The 13,265-nt window shown below is 41.8% G+C and overlaps 1 protein-coding gene across 1 annotated transcript; it reads right to left on the bottom strand.

Moving 5' to 3' along the window:
- Positions 1–1,622: 1,622 nt before the first annotated feature.
- On the bottom strand, positions 1,623–12,574 carry LOC116395614 (gap junction alpha-5 protein). The gene is made up of 2 exons (XM_031869633.1): positions 12,348–12,574; positions 1,623–4,137 (listed from the first exon to the last, which is right to left on the bottom strand). Exon 2 carries the CDS (start codon positions 4,010–4,012, stop codon positions 2,864–2,866), a length of 1,149 nt encoding a protein of 382 aa, XP_031725493.1. The 5' UTR covers positions 4,013–4,137; positions 12,348–12,574; the 3' UTR covers positions 1,623–2,863.
- Between the last annotated feature and the right edge of the window lie 691 nt (positions 12,575–13,265).

Genomic DNA, 13,265 nt, shown 5'->3' with positions numbered 1-13,265 from the left:
TGAAGGTGATAGCTATGTGGACAGAACTACATTTCCCAGTATCCACAATGGGATCTTTCTTCTTCTTCTTTTGTAAAAAGGTAGAAAAGATGCATCAAAGCGCGCTACCGCCATCTACAGGTGTGTCTGCACGCCATTTGATTGCGCGTGAAAGTTTCTAATCCCAAACAAAGACAAAGAATATTTTCATTATGAAGATAAGAACCAGACAATATAAAACTGTTTTATCCTCCCTTGTGTTTTTTTATTTATACTTTTACTCCACTACATTCAACAATGAAATATTGTAGTTTTTACTCCACACCATGATTTTGACAGCCACATTTACTAGTTATGTTACAGATTAAAATGTCCAATACATATCATACGTATATGATACATGTCACCCATACATTTACATACTCAGTATATAAAATAGTAAGAAATAGCTGCTACAGGTCAATGCATCATGGTTCACCCATATCTGTAATAGGCCTAATATAAAACTCAGAGACGAGATTTCATCGCTTATACTCAAGTGAAATTTACTTTTCATGAAGTAATGATCACTTCTTCCACTCCTGAATCTTCCATCTTAAATGTAGATTCTTCTAATTTAAAAGCCATGTGGCAAATATTTTCACCTAACATTCATCCCCAGAGAAGGGATATTGAAATTATTTATAGAAGTGACAAAATGTGCGTTAGCGCTGAATATTATTGTACTATTGGGTTTATTGTTGTATCGTTAGTCTTTTGGAAAACCAAACCTATGGGGTGTTAAATGGACTGCATGCTGCCTGTTTATCCCTGTGTAATACATTCACATGCACACTCACAACAATTTGGGATCTCCTGCCCAAGTACACGTTGACATGTATACCACAGGGGCCGGGGATTTAACCACCAACCTTCCGACCAGTGGACGACCAGCCTCAATCCTGAGATAATAGTTGTACTGAATATATTTGGCTCCAGCAAATACCTCTATCAGATCATAAAAAACATCGCCTCAGCTTTGCCCATGGGTGATTTAAAAGAGAGAAGATTTTATTGGACAGCAGTGTGAATTCATCACTCTGGCTGCTGCTCTAAAATATAAGCTCTTTATAGCATGATCTTATTCAATGATAATAAGATCCGGGTAACTTTGCAGAGGTGAATCTGATCGGCAACAAACAAATAAAATGGCAGAATCTACTGTAGCTTTGCTTTCGACTCAGCTTGTGACAGACCAAGTTGGATATTAGGGCTCAGCTTCCTGGCAGTGATGGCGAGACAGTCTTTGTTTGTGTAAATACTGCACATCCCCTGCAGTCTGTCCCCTGCAGGTCCTTTCTGGTGACAACAGACTGGAGAATGCAAGTGGTGATAGGATACTGATCTAAAAATGCAGGAAACCCTTCATATATGTTTGCTGTTCAACATCATCTTGTTTAATTCCACTTATCATTTAGTTCATAGCATTTCTGTATCAACCACAAGATTTTCTGAGCTCAGAGTTATTCAGTGTGCGTTTAATATATCAGTAACACACATCTGATGTTTCATAAAGATCAAATAAGTACTTGCATTAATCACACACCTTGAAGACAACAGAGCAGAATGTACAGTTGATGATTTATTTATTTGTGATGAGTGAGTGATGACATTTATTGCATACAAGTCTGTGTGAAAGAACCAAAAAACAAACAAAAAAAGATTCCTGTGTTTTTATAAGAATGTTTGCTGTGTAAGATAAACATAAACAACCTGTACAATGATTCTGCAAGACACCGGAAATGAAATAACATACATTCAAAGATATCAACTGAAACATACATTGCATAGAGACAAATTCACTATTTACAACAATGGCTCCAGGACAGAAACTAAAAAGCACAAGTGCAATGCTGCCACCCAGTGGCCGGGTCTCCTCATAACAGCATCCAAGCAGGACCTCTTCTTTTTCTTTTCTCTTCAATCCCTCTGGATAAGGAACGTCCTAAAACGGGTTACATTCTGCACACAAGACTCCTGTCAAATATATAACTAACGAATACAGTTTTACTCACACCTCTTTTTTAGATTGTACAGTGACTATTCTTGAGATACATTTGATGTTTGCTGATCTGTGTCGTGCAATCAGTTTAGGAAGTCAACACATGGCTTAATCTAAATTTACAGTCTTTGCAATGGTTTTTTGAAAAATCTGTATAAAAAACACATCATAGTAAAGAGATTTATTTTCACACTTGTTAAGGCACTTTACCTTGATTCACTGCATATGCGCTGCATAAAAACATCGAATTCATATACCGGCAAGCTTCACAGTTTATTGCATATTAAATCCCTATTTCCTCTAAATCTCTCATCTCTCATTTTTCTTTGCAGTGGCAGAACAAAGCTATTGTAATTCATTGAATAGTTGAGATTTGAGCCGTATTTTGCTTTCTAAAGAAATGGTTTGTCATCTCACACCAAGCATCACGTCATTTTCACTTACATGTCTTTTTTTTTAAAATCTCACTTGGTTTTTGGCTTTAACTGTTTTACTAAAACATAAATGTGCAATAGTCAGGTATCACACCTGTTACCCTCTTCACATTTAGAAAATATTTTTCTTTTGCAGTTTGTTTTTTCGAGCTCTGGGACAGATTGGTTCACAAACACTATCTGCTGACAGAGCTCACACATGTCAAGTTCACATAGTCCACTTACAGATCTCACTGTCTCTTTCTAAAGGGAACATTTAGTCCATCCTCTATGATCAAGTGTTTGGCTTCAATGCCAGAGTTTGCATAATTAGCCTCACGCTTTGACCCCTTCACTCAGTAATAACACTCAGACTCCTCTTTGGGTCTTTCTAAACTCATCTTTCTGTCCCTTCTCTTTGCTTGTGTGTCTATACTGCCAGGTCATCCTGGCGAGCCCGGCTGCTGGTACCACTGGTCTTGCTCAGGCGGCGTTTGTCTTTATTGTAGCTGGAGTGCAGCAGCGGCAATGGGGAGCAGCTGTTGGGCAGCTCTGTGGGCACTTGGTCGTATCTCATCCTCGTGAAGTCTTCCTCATCCTCTAGGTTGTTGCAGCTGTGATGGCGCTCTGTGGCCAAGTTGACCGAGTTCTGCTGCAGCGCCATCCTGTTGTTGAAGGGATGAGATGCCATAGAGGCCATGGGGTTCATGGAGCTTGGAGCTGCCAGGCACTGGCTGAAGTCTGGAGGCGGGGTGCAGGAGACCGAGGGCCGAGGTGGGCTGTTGGGCTCCAAGGCCGCGGACACGGCCACCGTCAGAGTTCTGTGGTTGCTCTTCTGCATCCTCCTGTTGTGTAAACACCTCCTGGCGCTCTTCCAGCTAAGGTGGTAGAGCTCCAGCGCAGAGAGCAGCAGAGACACACTGGCCACCACCAGCATGAAGATGATGAAGACGTTCTTCTCTGTGGGCCGGGACATGTAGCAGTTGACGGGGTTGGGGCAGGGCCAAGCCTTGCAAAGGTACATTGCCCTGAGGAACACCCCATAGATCATGTACTGCACCACGATAAATGTCACCTCCATCACCGTGCGGATCATGATGCTCAGGATGTAAGTCTGCAGCAGCGCTCCTCTCAGGCGAATGCGGCCAGTCCCATCAGATGCCATTCTTCCGCTCACCTTCTGCTGAAGGTATTCCTTCTCCCCCTCCAGGTCTCCTCCGCCCTCCCCTCTCTCCTCCTTCTGGTCCTGCTCCAACCTCCGCAGCTTCTCCTCCCTGCGCACAATGTGCATGGCGTGGCCCATGTAGATGAGGGACGGTGTGGAGACAAAAACAATCTGCAGCACCCAGTAGCGGATGTGAGCGATGGGGAAGGCGTTGTCATAGCACACGTTGGTGCAACCGGGCTGCTTAGTGTCGCATAGGAAATCGCTCTGCTCGTCACCCCAGGATGACTCGGCTGCCGTACCCAGCACCAGGATGCGGAAGATGAAGAGGACGGTGAGCCAGACCTTCCCGACCGAGGTAGAGTGTTCCTGGACCTCCTCTAGGAAATTCCCCAGGAGACTCCAGTCCCCCATCACTGCTCACAGGCCGAACACGCACCTGAGACACAAAGACTGGAGCGGGAGGAGAGAAAGTGCGAGAAGAGGGTGCACTAGAGGTGAAAAGGTGAAGTCACTGAGGGGGAGAGTCGGAGGATGAGCTGAGCAGAGAGGAGGGTAAAAAAGGAGAAAGGAGAATATCAGTCATAGACAGATAGGTCCTCTATGTTGCTGCAGATGAAATTACTTTGAGTGTTTGTGGGGCATCATAAAAATAGCTTCTCTGCCTGTGAATTGCTTGAGTACTGGATACCGTGGCATGAGAACAACCATTTTCCCATGAGCTAGAGAGAGAAGGGGGCAGAGGAAGTTCAGGAGTCATTTAAAAGTAAATAATGCGGTTGTTTAAGAAAAATGACTGAATAAATATATTATGTGTGGGTTTACATTCCCCGTGTCCTTTTCCAAATTATGTATGACAGACAGACAGAGAGCGTAACAGGCCACCACAGGGCAAGTCAAAGCTAGGAGACTTTGTCCTTTCAATGCTGTGACCCGGCCTGAGCCGCACGGTCTCTATCTTGCCTGTGGCCCATGAGCAGCAGACTTCACTCACAACGACAGCGGCTTTAATGTCCACTGTCCTCTCTGCGATAATGAAAACCTCCTACGCGCTGCTTTCTGGATTTATCTGAGAGCGTCGATCAGATCTCTCCATCTTTCCAATGTGTGTGTGTGTGCGCTTTCACCTGCAGCATTAGTGGGAGTTTGGGTAAGACCCAAACATGGCAGTGACAGGCTGGCGAGCCTCAGCCAAGAATTACCCTATAAGGCAGTAGACCAGACAGCTTTATGAGTGCAGTAACTGACCCCCATCATTAAGGGGTTAAGAAAACCCATCAAACTCCATTGAAGAGGGACCTCTGACATCTAAATGCATTATGTGCCTTTGCCTGCTGTCAACTCTTACTTTAGCAATTAGAGATCAAAGCCAGATTCATTATAACACACTGTTACGACGGCTGAAGGTAACAGTTTGACGGGTTTTTCCAAAACGTCACACATCTGAAGCTACTGCCCTTCCTTGGCAAGATTAGAGAAAACATAGTAAACATTCCTCAAAAGCTGTGTTAAGACAAACTGTTATTTTAATGGTGTGCCATGTTGGATATACAGTATAATCCCTACAATCACAGTGTGTGAAAAAAGCCAAACACAGATTTAAATATTCTCTCTTACCACCTCTCAACTCCCTCCAAGTGTTATCCATAAGCAGTTGCTTCCATAAGCAGTTCCTCCCATTGTATAGTGCACTGTGCAGGGCTATGACTTGCCTCACTGACACTGACAGTAGTTATGTGTGAGAGATAGATGATCTAAATGACTCTCAGTCTGTCTCCCCCTCCCTCCGTGTCTCTATGAAGTATATATATGGCAATAAGATGGAAAATCGGAGCATTGTGCTCTTTATCTGTGAAGCATGGAGAGGCGGGAAACAAAACACCCCCATCAGAATGTGGGAGAAGAAATGTTTAATCTCTATCCATTCACAAGGCTGATAGGCCAATACATAGCTTGGGAAGGTTTATCGTCTGACACTTGCTTTCCAGCATGCACCTAATTCCCGCTAAGGTCTGACTGGTCACAGTTGGAGACCAGTGGGATTGTGAGTTAGTGAAGCCCTGTCCCACTCAGGGAACTGGCTTGAAGCCCTCCTCGGATGAAGCTGATGATCTTTGCTGGAAGTAAACCACAAACAAGCAGAGAGCTGGAGGAGGAAGGGAGTGAGAGTCCTGCCAGCACAATAGCAGGAGGTACAGCCATGTTCTTATCAGCTAACACTGACAACAGGCTTTCCTCACCCATGCAGACCCTGTTAACAACAATACATCTCCCCCTGGACTAATTTAAAGTTAACCTTTGTGATACTATCACATGGTTTTGAATCTGTATCATGATGACTATTCACTTGGCATCACGTATGACACTCTGTAATGAAAATCCAAGTGATCTATGTGGGAGACAACAAACCTACTACTACAATGTGTTTATCTGCCATCTATTCCTGGAGTGGTAAAATGTGAAAACTTGAATAGAGGTGAGGGTTTACTGATCTGTCACTGGGGTGCTACAATGATTTTCAGATCTTTTAGCAGCTATATCACTATGTAAACATTTTACATACAATAACAAGTAATTTGCTCAAAATATACTCAAGTAAATGTATACGTATCAACAGTGAATTTACTACTTTTGGCACAAGGGTCCCTTTAAAGTGTCTTGTTGTTAAAGTATTGGATTACCGTCACTGATGCATTAAAATGTCAGTTTTAATGTGGTAACTGGTCAACTTTATGCATGTAGAGTTGGCCACAGACTATAAGAAGTGACGTGTGGACTCGAGTTGAACCCTTTAGTGCGGCATTTTGGCCGTCACCATCTGGGTTTTTGGCCTGCGCCATCTTGTTTTTTATATAACCAGAGGTGACATGAAAGGGTGGCGATAAACAACGTTGAAATATCAAGGTTGACTAGTTTTGCAAAGCAATTATCATGGTAATGAACTAAGCCCAGCCTCCAGCACTGTATCCAGTTCTCTTTGTACATACATGTTCGAAACCGGAGGTTGCTGCCTGTTTGGTTATCTTAGTCTGAAATCAAGACTTCGGGTTCAGCCATGCTAGTGAGCGCCGTAGCGATGTAGGCTACTTGAGCATTTTTAGCTCAAAGCGGTGCTGTAGCTAACCCAACATGCTAACGTGCTCACATTGACAATGCTAATATGCTAATGTTTAACAGGTAGCTATAATGTTTAGGCTACAATGTTGATCATCTTAGTTTAGTGTGTGAGCGGGCTAACATTTGCTTATGATCTCTGAGCAGTGCAGCCGAGGCTGATGGGAATGTCATACGTTTTGAAGGTATTTGGTCATAAACCAAAATATTAGAAACTAGAAAAACACACACATTTTGCATGGATGAAAAATTAATGGATCACTGAAGTTATACAATTCACCCCAAGTTGAACATGAATGTCTGTACCAATTGACATGGCCCATCCATCCAAGAGTCAAACATTTCTTTGAAAACCATGCCAACCTTATGGTGAAGCTGATAAAGGGACCACCAAAGTCAGCAGGATTCATCCTCTGGGAACCACGAATGCTGATACAAAAATCCATTGCAATTCATTCAACAGTAGTTAAGATATTTTAGCCTGGACCAGAGTTGTGGACTGAGCCATGCTGCAAAAAATAATCATATTTTAGAAGCCGATGCTTTGCACGTAAAATGTCTACAACCAAATAACCTCCGCTGCAAAATACATTTAGTTGAGAGGAAGTAAACCAAGTAGAAACACAGTCACAAGTGATATAAAGTGAAAATAAGGAACCAGGACCTGAACACTGTATTTAAATAGTTACTCTCCACCATTGGTAGTACTGTGGTTTGTCATCTGTAAACATACATAAAAGAATACACAATAATATTATAATACTACATATGATATATGATAATATAGTAGACAAAGTGGTGCTCAGGTCAACGGGTAAGGCTACATTCTTATAGTCTCTGTCTCCTTCCCTCGACTGCTTCTTCCTGTCCTCAGAGGAAGCAATCTCAAACATTATGATTTCCGAAGGACAAAAGGAACAAGGTATTAAACGGAGTGGGAGGCAGAGAGGTTACAGCCGAGACGTTCCAGTCAATTTCTCTTCTTTAAAGAGCACCTTTTGCTGTTGGTTGTCTATCATACCTGTGGTCCTGTTGTTCCTCTGGCAATAAGCATGGATTTACTGGAACACATTGTACCCTTTGCTGAGTGGTCTGGTTTGCCTGTAGACCATCATGGCTGTCAGATTTGTTGATAATCGCTGTGGCAGAGTAATGGAAATTCTGGTTATAAGGTATTCAAAGCGGTGAACTGCGCAAATGGGGTATTATGCACCTGTGAGTTATTTTCTGTCTGACATTATATCTGAGTCTCCTTGTGCCTTTGTCTGTCCTGCACAGAGGAAGAATGCTGTTGAGTTACAAGATTTCCATGGAAACAAAGTGTTCGAGAGATATTATGACAAACTGAGCATGAAAGTCGACTCTCTAGCCAAGAACTACAGTCACTTAACCACTTTATTGTCATCTCAAACGTAAACTGGACTAACTAAATGTGTATTTAAATTTCAAGTCAGACGTGCATGCTGTTATTCAGCTAGTCTGGATAGCAGCCAGGCAGCTCAGAGAAGAGAGAAATAGCAGCTATTAAACTGCATCACTGCGAAATGACGGCTGCTGCTGTGACTTGCCGCGGAGCAACAGGAATAAATAATGTGTGTTTTTCTCCTCCTGCAACACAACAATAAATCCTCTGGTGTGTTGGAGCAGCCACAGTGTTGCCTTAGAGGGCAGTGACTGTGCTTCAAGAATCAGTCGGGACTGGCAGCGACTCAGGCTGGAGAAACCCCCTGGACAGAATGGAGGTTTTATAGGATCATTAAGCCATGTTTTTATTGCTGTATGGTGGCACATGGAGCAATGATTTCAGATTTATGTCTCTCACAGAATCATTGAGTGTTTTTTTTTTTAATTCAGTCATAACATAAGAGTGCAGAGAGAGACACTATTTCTCTGTTCTAGGTTGTTGTTTTTAACGCTCAGGATAGAAAAACGTATTCTCCGAATAAAAAACTGCTGATGATGAAATTTCTCTTTTCGAATTGAGTTGATGAGTTTAAAAACTGAACTCTGCCAACAGCCTGCAGTGTATCCACAGGCCAGAAACAACAGGGGGCAGGGTTGATTCAAACAGTCCATCAGTGACCTTTCAGCACTAAGCCGTGTTTGACAGACTCTGCATCCTCACAGAGGACCAGGATACACTGCCTCCTCTGCACTGTCCTCATAAACACACGGACAATTAGATGGCGGGGCATACATTTTCTTGGCCAGCTTCCCTTTAATGGGGGATGTTTAGAATAACATCAGTGCAGGAAAGTATTTACACGGCGTAGTGCATTAGGTACAATAGTGTTATTATGAGTGTCCGAGCAATCTCCCAAACAATCTCAAAACGCCAGCTTAACAAACCCATTCCCTGACAAACTAATTAAATTGTTTTCAGTAGAAAGTAAAACTCATTTATTTCCGAGGAAAATGTCAACAGTATTTCACATATTCTAGAGGGACAAATGTGGCCACACAGGCTCACACTGGAGGGGCCTGAAGTTAGATACTAAAAGCCAAATTCTGGTGTAGGACAACTTCATAACCACACGAAACCTATTGTTTGTTACAGATAAGAAACAAATGGTGTATTTGGACTTCATGGCTGTATTATCTCTGCTGTGAGTGGATTACAATAAATGAATAGTCTTGAGAAATGTATTGCCTGAGACATTCGTGTTGAGGTGTATTTTGTTAAACACCGCTAATGTCGCAATACGACCCCTCATGCCGGGAGTTTGATCACTGTTAATGCTCTGGGAGGTTGTTTTTTTTGTTTCAGTTTTTCAAAATAAAAACTCCCATTAATTATGATTTTACTGCATCTCTGCTGAGGTGTTTATTTGCACTAAAAAGACTAAAGAAGTCGTAGAATTTGCCAACTCAGTAGTAATGGCTGAAAAAAATGATGTGTTACTGGTATATGCTACTTATCGAATACTCTCTGCTGTTATAGCTTTCAAACTACCTTATTTCTATTGTCTCATTGAAATGTTGTTCAGATCCGGGAACTACTTAACCTTAGATATTCCATATGTACGCATAAACCTCCTATAGTTTCAGGTATTATGGACCTTTCAAATGGAATGAAATGTAAACATCCCTCAAGCAACATTCGTCAATTTCCCTTGGTTAGATGTTAAAACTTTATTATCTGAAGTTTTTTTTATCTCTCTTAAAATAGTTTTTTTGTTTTATTTCTCACTTAATTGGTTATCTGACAGTTGTCTCTCTTGTATGCAGGTTGTGTGGTTGTCTGGCTATATAAATGTTTTATTGTTCCAAATTCTCTCATGAAAAAGATACTCCCCAGTAAAATAACGTCACTGACGTAGATAAACTCTACATTTCAGCTCTTATTAAATGACCCCAAACAAAAAGCCCCTGCCAGGAGCTCTGTAACCAAAATATCTTTGCCGGTCACTTTGCAGTGTTGTGACAGCTCAGCAACGTTTCAGTGGAACAGCGACAGCAGAGTAAGAGAAAAAAACATCAGACCTACCACACAACTGCTCTGGGCTAACACATTTATTCAGAGGTTGCATCAGTCTCAGCTGACATCAACAAACCCGACATACAGGATGCCAAACATACCCAGGATTCAGTTATTGTTATTTTTACTCTCTAGTTGATTGAAGCAGCTTCATGAGGTTATTTAGGATATAGTGGAGTGATTGATGGAAATATATATTTTTGAATTAGACAAAGTTCAAGCTTAAACATGACACAGCTTTTAAACTTGACCATAAGGGTGGATCCCAGTATGTATTGCACCAGCTGTTTAGCTGCAGGACTTCAGTGGTGGTGTGCGTATCTCTCCCATGTGTGCTGGGATTACGATCAAAGATCAGCATGTTTAAGTTTAGCGTGGCATGTTTTAGTATTGGCGTGGTGGAGGGGTGAGTTAGGGATAGTGGATCCGATGTGGGATGAGGGGGAGAATGCTTCCCATTCATGTGAGTCACCTGTTGTCACCGCTTTCGGGCCGGCATGGATCCAGCCTGCCATATATCTCACTAGCAGAATCCGGCGGGCCGATGTGCTGCCTGCTACCTTACATGGCTGTTTGGCTCTTCGTCTGCCCACTACTGTACACAGACCCACAGCCCTGTTATGATCTATTGTTTAGCTGCATATGGCATTATACTGGAGCCCTCAGGCCAGACAGCTGCAAGGTGTTTCATGGAGGAAAATTCTGACTAACACTCTCCCGACTGAAACTCCTGGATCGCTGCTATTTCTCGGGGGTGACAGATTAAGTGCCTGGCTTGTTGTGATTTTTTTAAATTTAGATTTCTTTTATTTAGATCTTTATAATAGGTGATGTAAAATAATTATTAGCAATGGACACAATATAATTTGATAAGTGAGCCTGTAATCTTTTATCTTTTGTTGTGAGGAATCTTTTCTCAAATGTTACCTGTTGTTTAGCTTGTTATTTTTGATTCGTCTGAAATATAAAGCATTTTTTATGATTGTGCGGCAAGGTGGGATTCACCCTGATGTCACAGAGCTGGTTCAGTTTCAGTGATGATGTGTCTGTATGTAGTTTGAAACAAAAAAACACAGACACAGACTGAATTTACTTTGTCTTTGATTTGTTATGGAAACTCATTTGAGTTGTGGCACTTTATTGACTTTTTGTAATCTTGTCTAGAATCATTTGTCGAGTTCGATACATCCGTTTTCTGAAGAAGGCTAGAAGTGGAAAGTATTTAAACTAATTTACTCAACCACTGTACAGTTCTGAGGTACTTCCACTTTATCTGAGTATTTTAAGTTTTTGGTACTTTTTACTTGTACTCCACAGCATATCAGTTGGAAATATTGTGCTTTTAACCATACTATATTTATTTAATAGCTATAGTTACTTGTTACTTTTTAGGTTAAGATATTAACAAAACCGTTGTTGCATTGGTAATAATAACCCAGTGATATAATATACAAACAACATTGACCGAGGCCATATTACCTGCATACTATACTTTTACTTTTGTACTTATTGCTGATAATATACTTCCACTACTTCAACATTTTCATTGACACTGTGATATTGATACTTTTGCTTCAGTAAAGATTGTAAATACTTCTTCCATCATTGGTTTATAAAATTTAAAACAACCTTATCAGTGTGTGGCTTTCACACACTGTGTTTATTTTCCTTCAGTTCTCTTTATCCATTTTCCAGCATTCATTTCCATTTTGGCCTACTGGTTAAAACATTTTTGCTCACAAATTTTGTAATGAACAACTTTTGCTCTTGAGACAACACAACAAACAACTCCTCAAAGTGTTCAAAAAGTACGCACACATTGCTGGTGGCCCTATGTTTTAAGGTCTCCAGTGCTGCACTTTGTTTGAATATATTTCTCTCTTGAGAGTTATGAGCAGAGAGGATGGAGAGAGAGAGAAAGAGAGACAGACAGAGCGAGATGAAAATGAGTAAGAGCGAGTAAGGCGACAGCTGTACCTGCGTGGAGGTCAGGGACTCTAACAAACACCAGGCTCCCATTCCATCTCTTTCTCGCAGATTTCATCGCTAAGAGTCCACTGCTGTAGTTTTGTAGTAGGATGCTCACAGTATTTATCTAAATGTCTGCATCTTTCACCTGAGTAAGAGTGGTAGCTTTGTGATAACTTGATGGCTTACCTGCTCTTCTGCTGTAGTCTGGAAGGCTGCTTTTCTGATCAAGTAGCGGCTCTCTATCCGTCCTCTGATGAGACAAGTCTTCCTTGAACTCAGTGGACAAATGGCAGGTAATGATGCAGAGATGAGCAGACGGCCACAGACTCAGTGCGATGTTGGGACAGCCTTCTTCTTCTTGTGAATATCAACAGGATCTGGCTCTCGTTGATGGCGTCTGAGCTGAGTGTCGACCCAACACCAAACTGTTAGTCCACTCAAGGGGCAAGAGAAGAAAAGCAGGGGCATCACAAGAGTGATTCCCCCAACGGCCCTCCCTTCTGTCTCTCCTCCTCCATCTCCCCCCCCCCCCCCCCCCGTCTTTTATTCTTACATCCCTGGTGCTCTATTTTTTGCTGGGAAGCATTCTTCGGCAACGGGGAAAGGAAGTGGAATTGTTTTCTAGGATCAATAGCGATTCCGCTGAGAGTAAACTTCCAGAGTGCTCTTATTTACTGCGTGGTCCTTCAGGTTTACAGCTGTTGTCTGTGCTGTGTTCAGTGACAGGCAGGGCAACATTCCTATAATGCAAGATTTTTAATACAAATATAAAATATAAAAAATAATATTTATAAAATATCAAATTAATGCAAAGACAAACTGATACGGAATGGGATGACTCTCTTAAAAATGTGTTTTTAGCTTTATTTTGGAGACCCAAACATCCCTCCAATCTGGATTTCCCCAGGCTAAAAATAAAGCAGTAGAAACAGAAGAAACAGTCATGAAGTCAGGTGTTGGAGCCACGAGATCTGAAACCATCTGCTAAAGTTTGGGATGCGAACAAAGAGTCACAGACAAAACTCAAAGAGCTCATCCTTCTCCTCGTTCCGTCCTTCCTCCTCGTTTTCTCTTGTGCCATATGGGGTGTGAGTTTTAACCCGG

This window comes from Anarrhichthys ocellatus, unplaced genomic scaffold, assembly GCF_004355925.1.
Source record: "Anarrhichthys ocellatus isolate YVR2014 unplaced genomic scaffold, GSC_Weel_1.0 scaffold47, whole genome shotgun sequence".
Taxonomy (NCBI): Eukaryota; Metazoa; Chordata; class Actinopteri; order Perciformes; family Anarhichadidae; genus Anarrhichthys; species Anarrhichthys ocellatus.
Note: the sequence above shows the minus strand (reverse complement) of the source record. Positions and strands in the feature narration are given on the sequence as shown.

Excerpts from the sequence above, each read along its gene's own strand:
- LOC116395614 (XM_031869633.1), bottom strand. The coding sequence starts at position 4,012 with ATGGGGGACTGGAGTCTCCTGGGGAATTTCCTAGAGGAGGTCCAGGAA.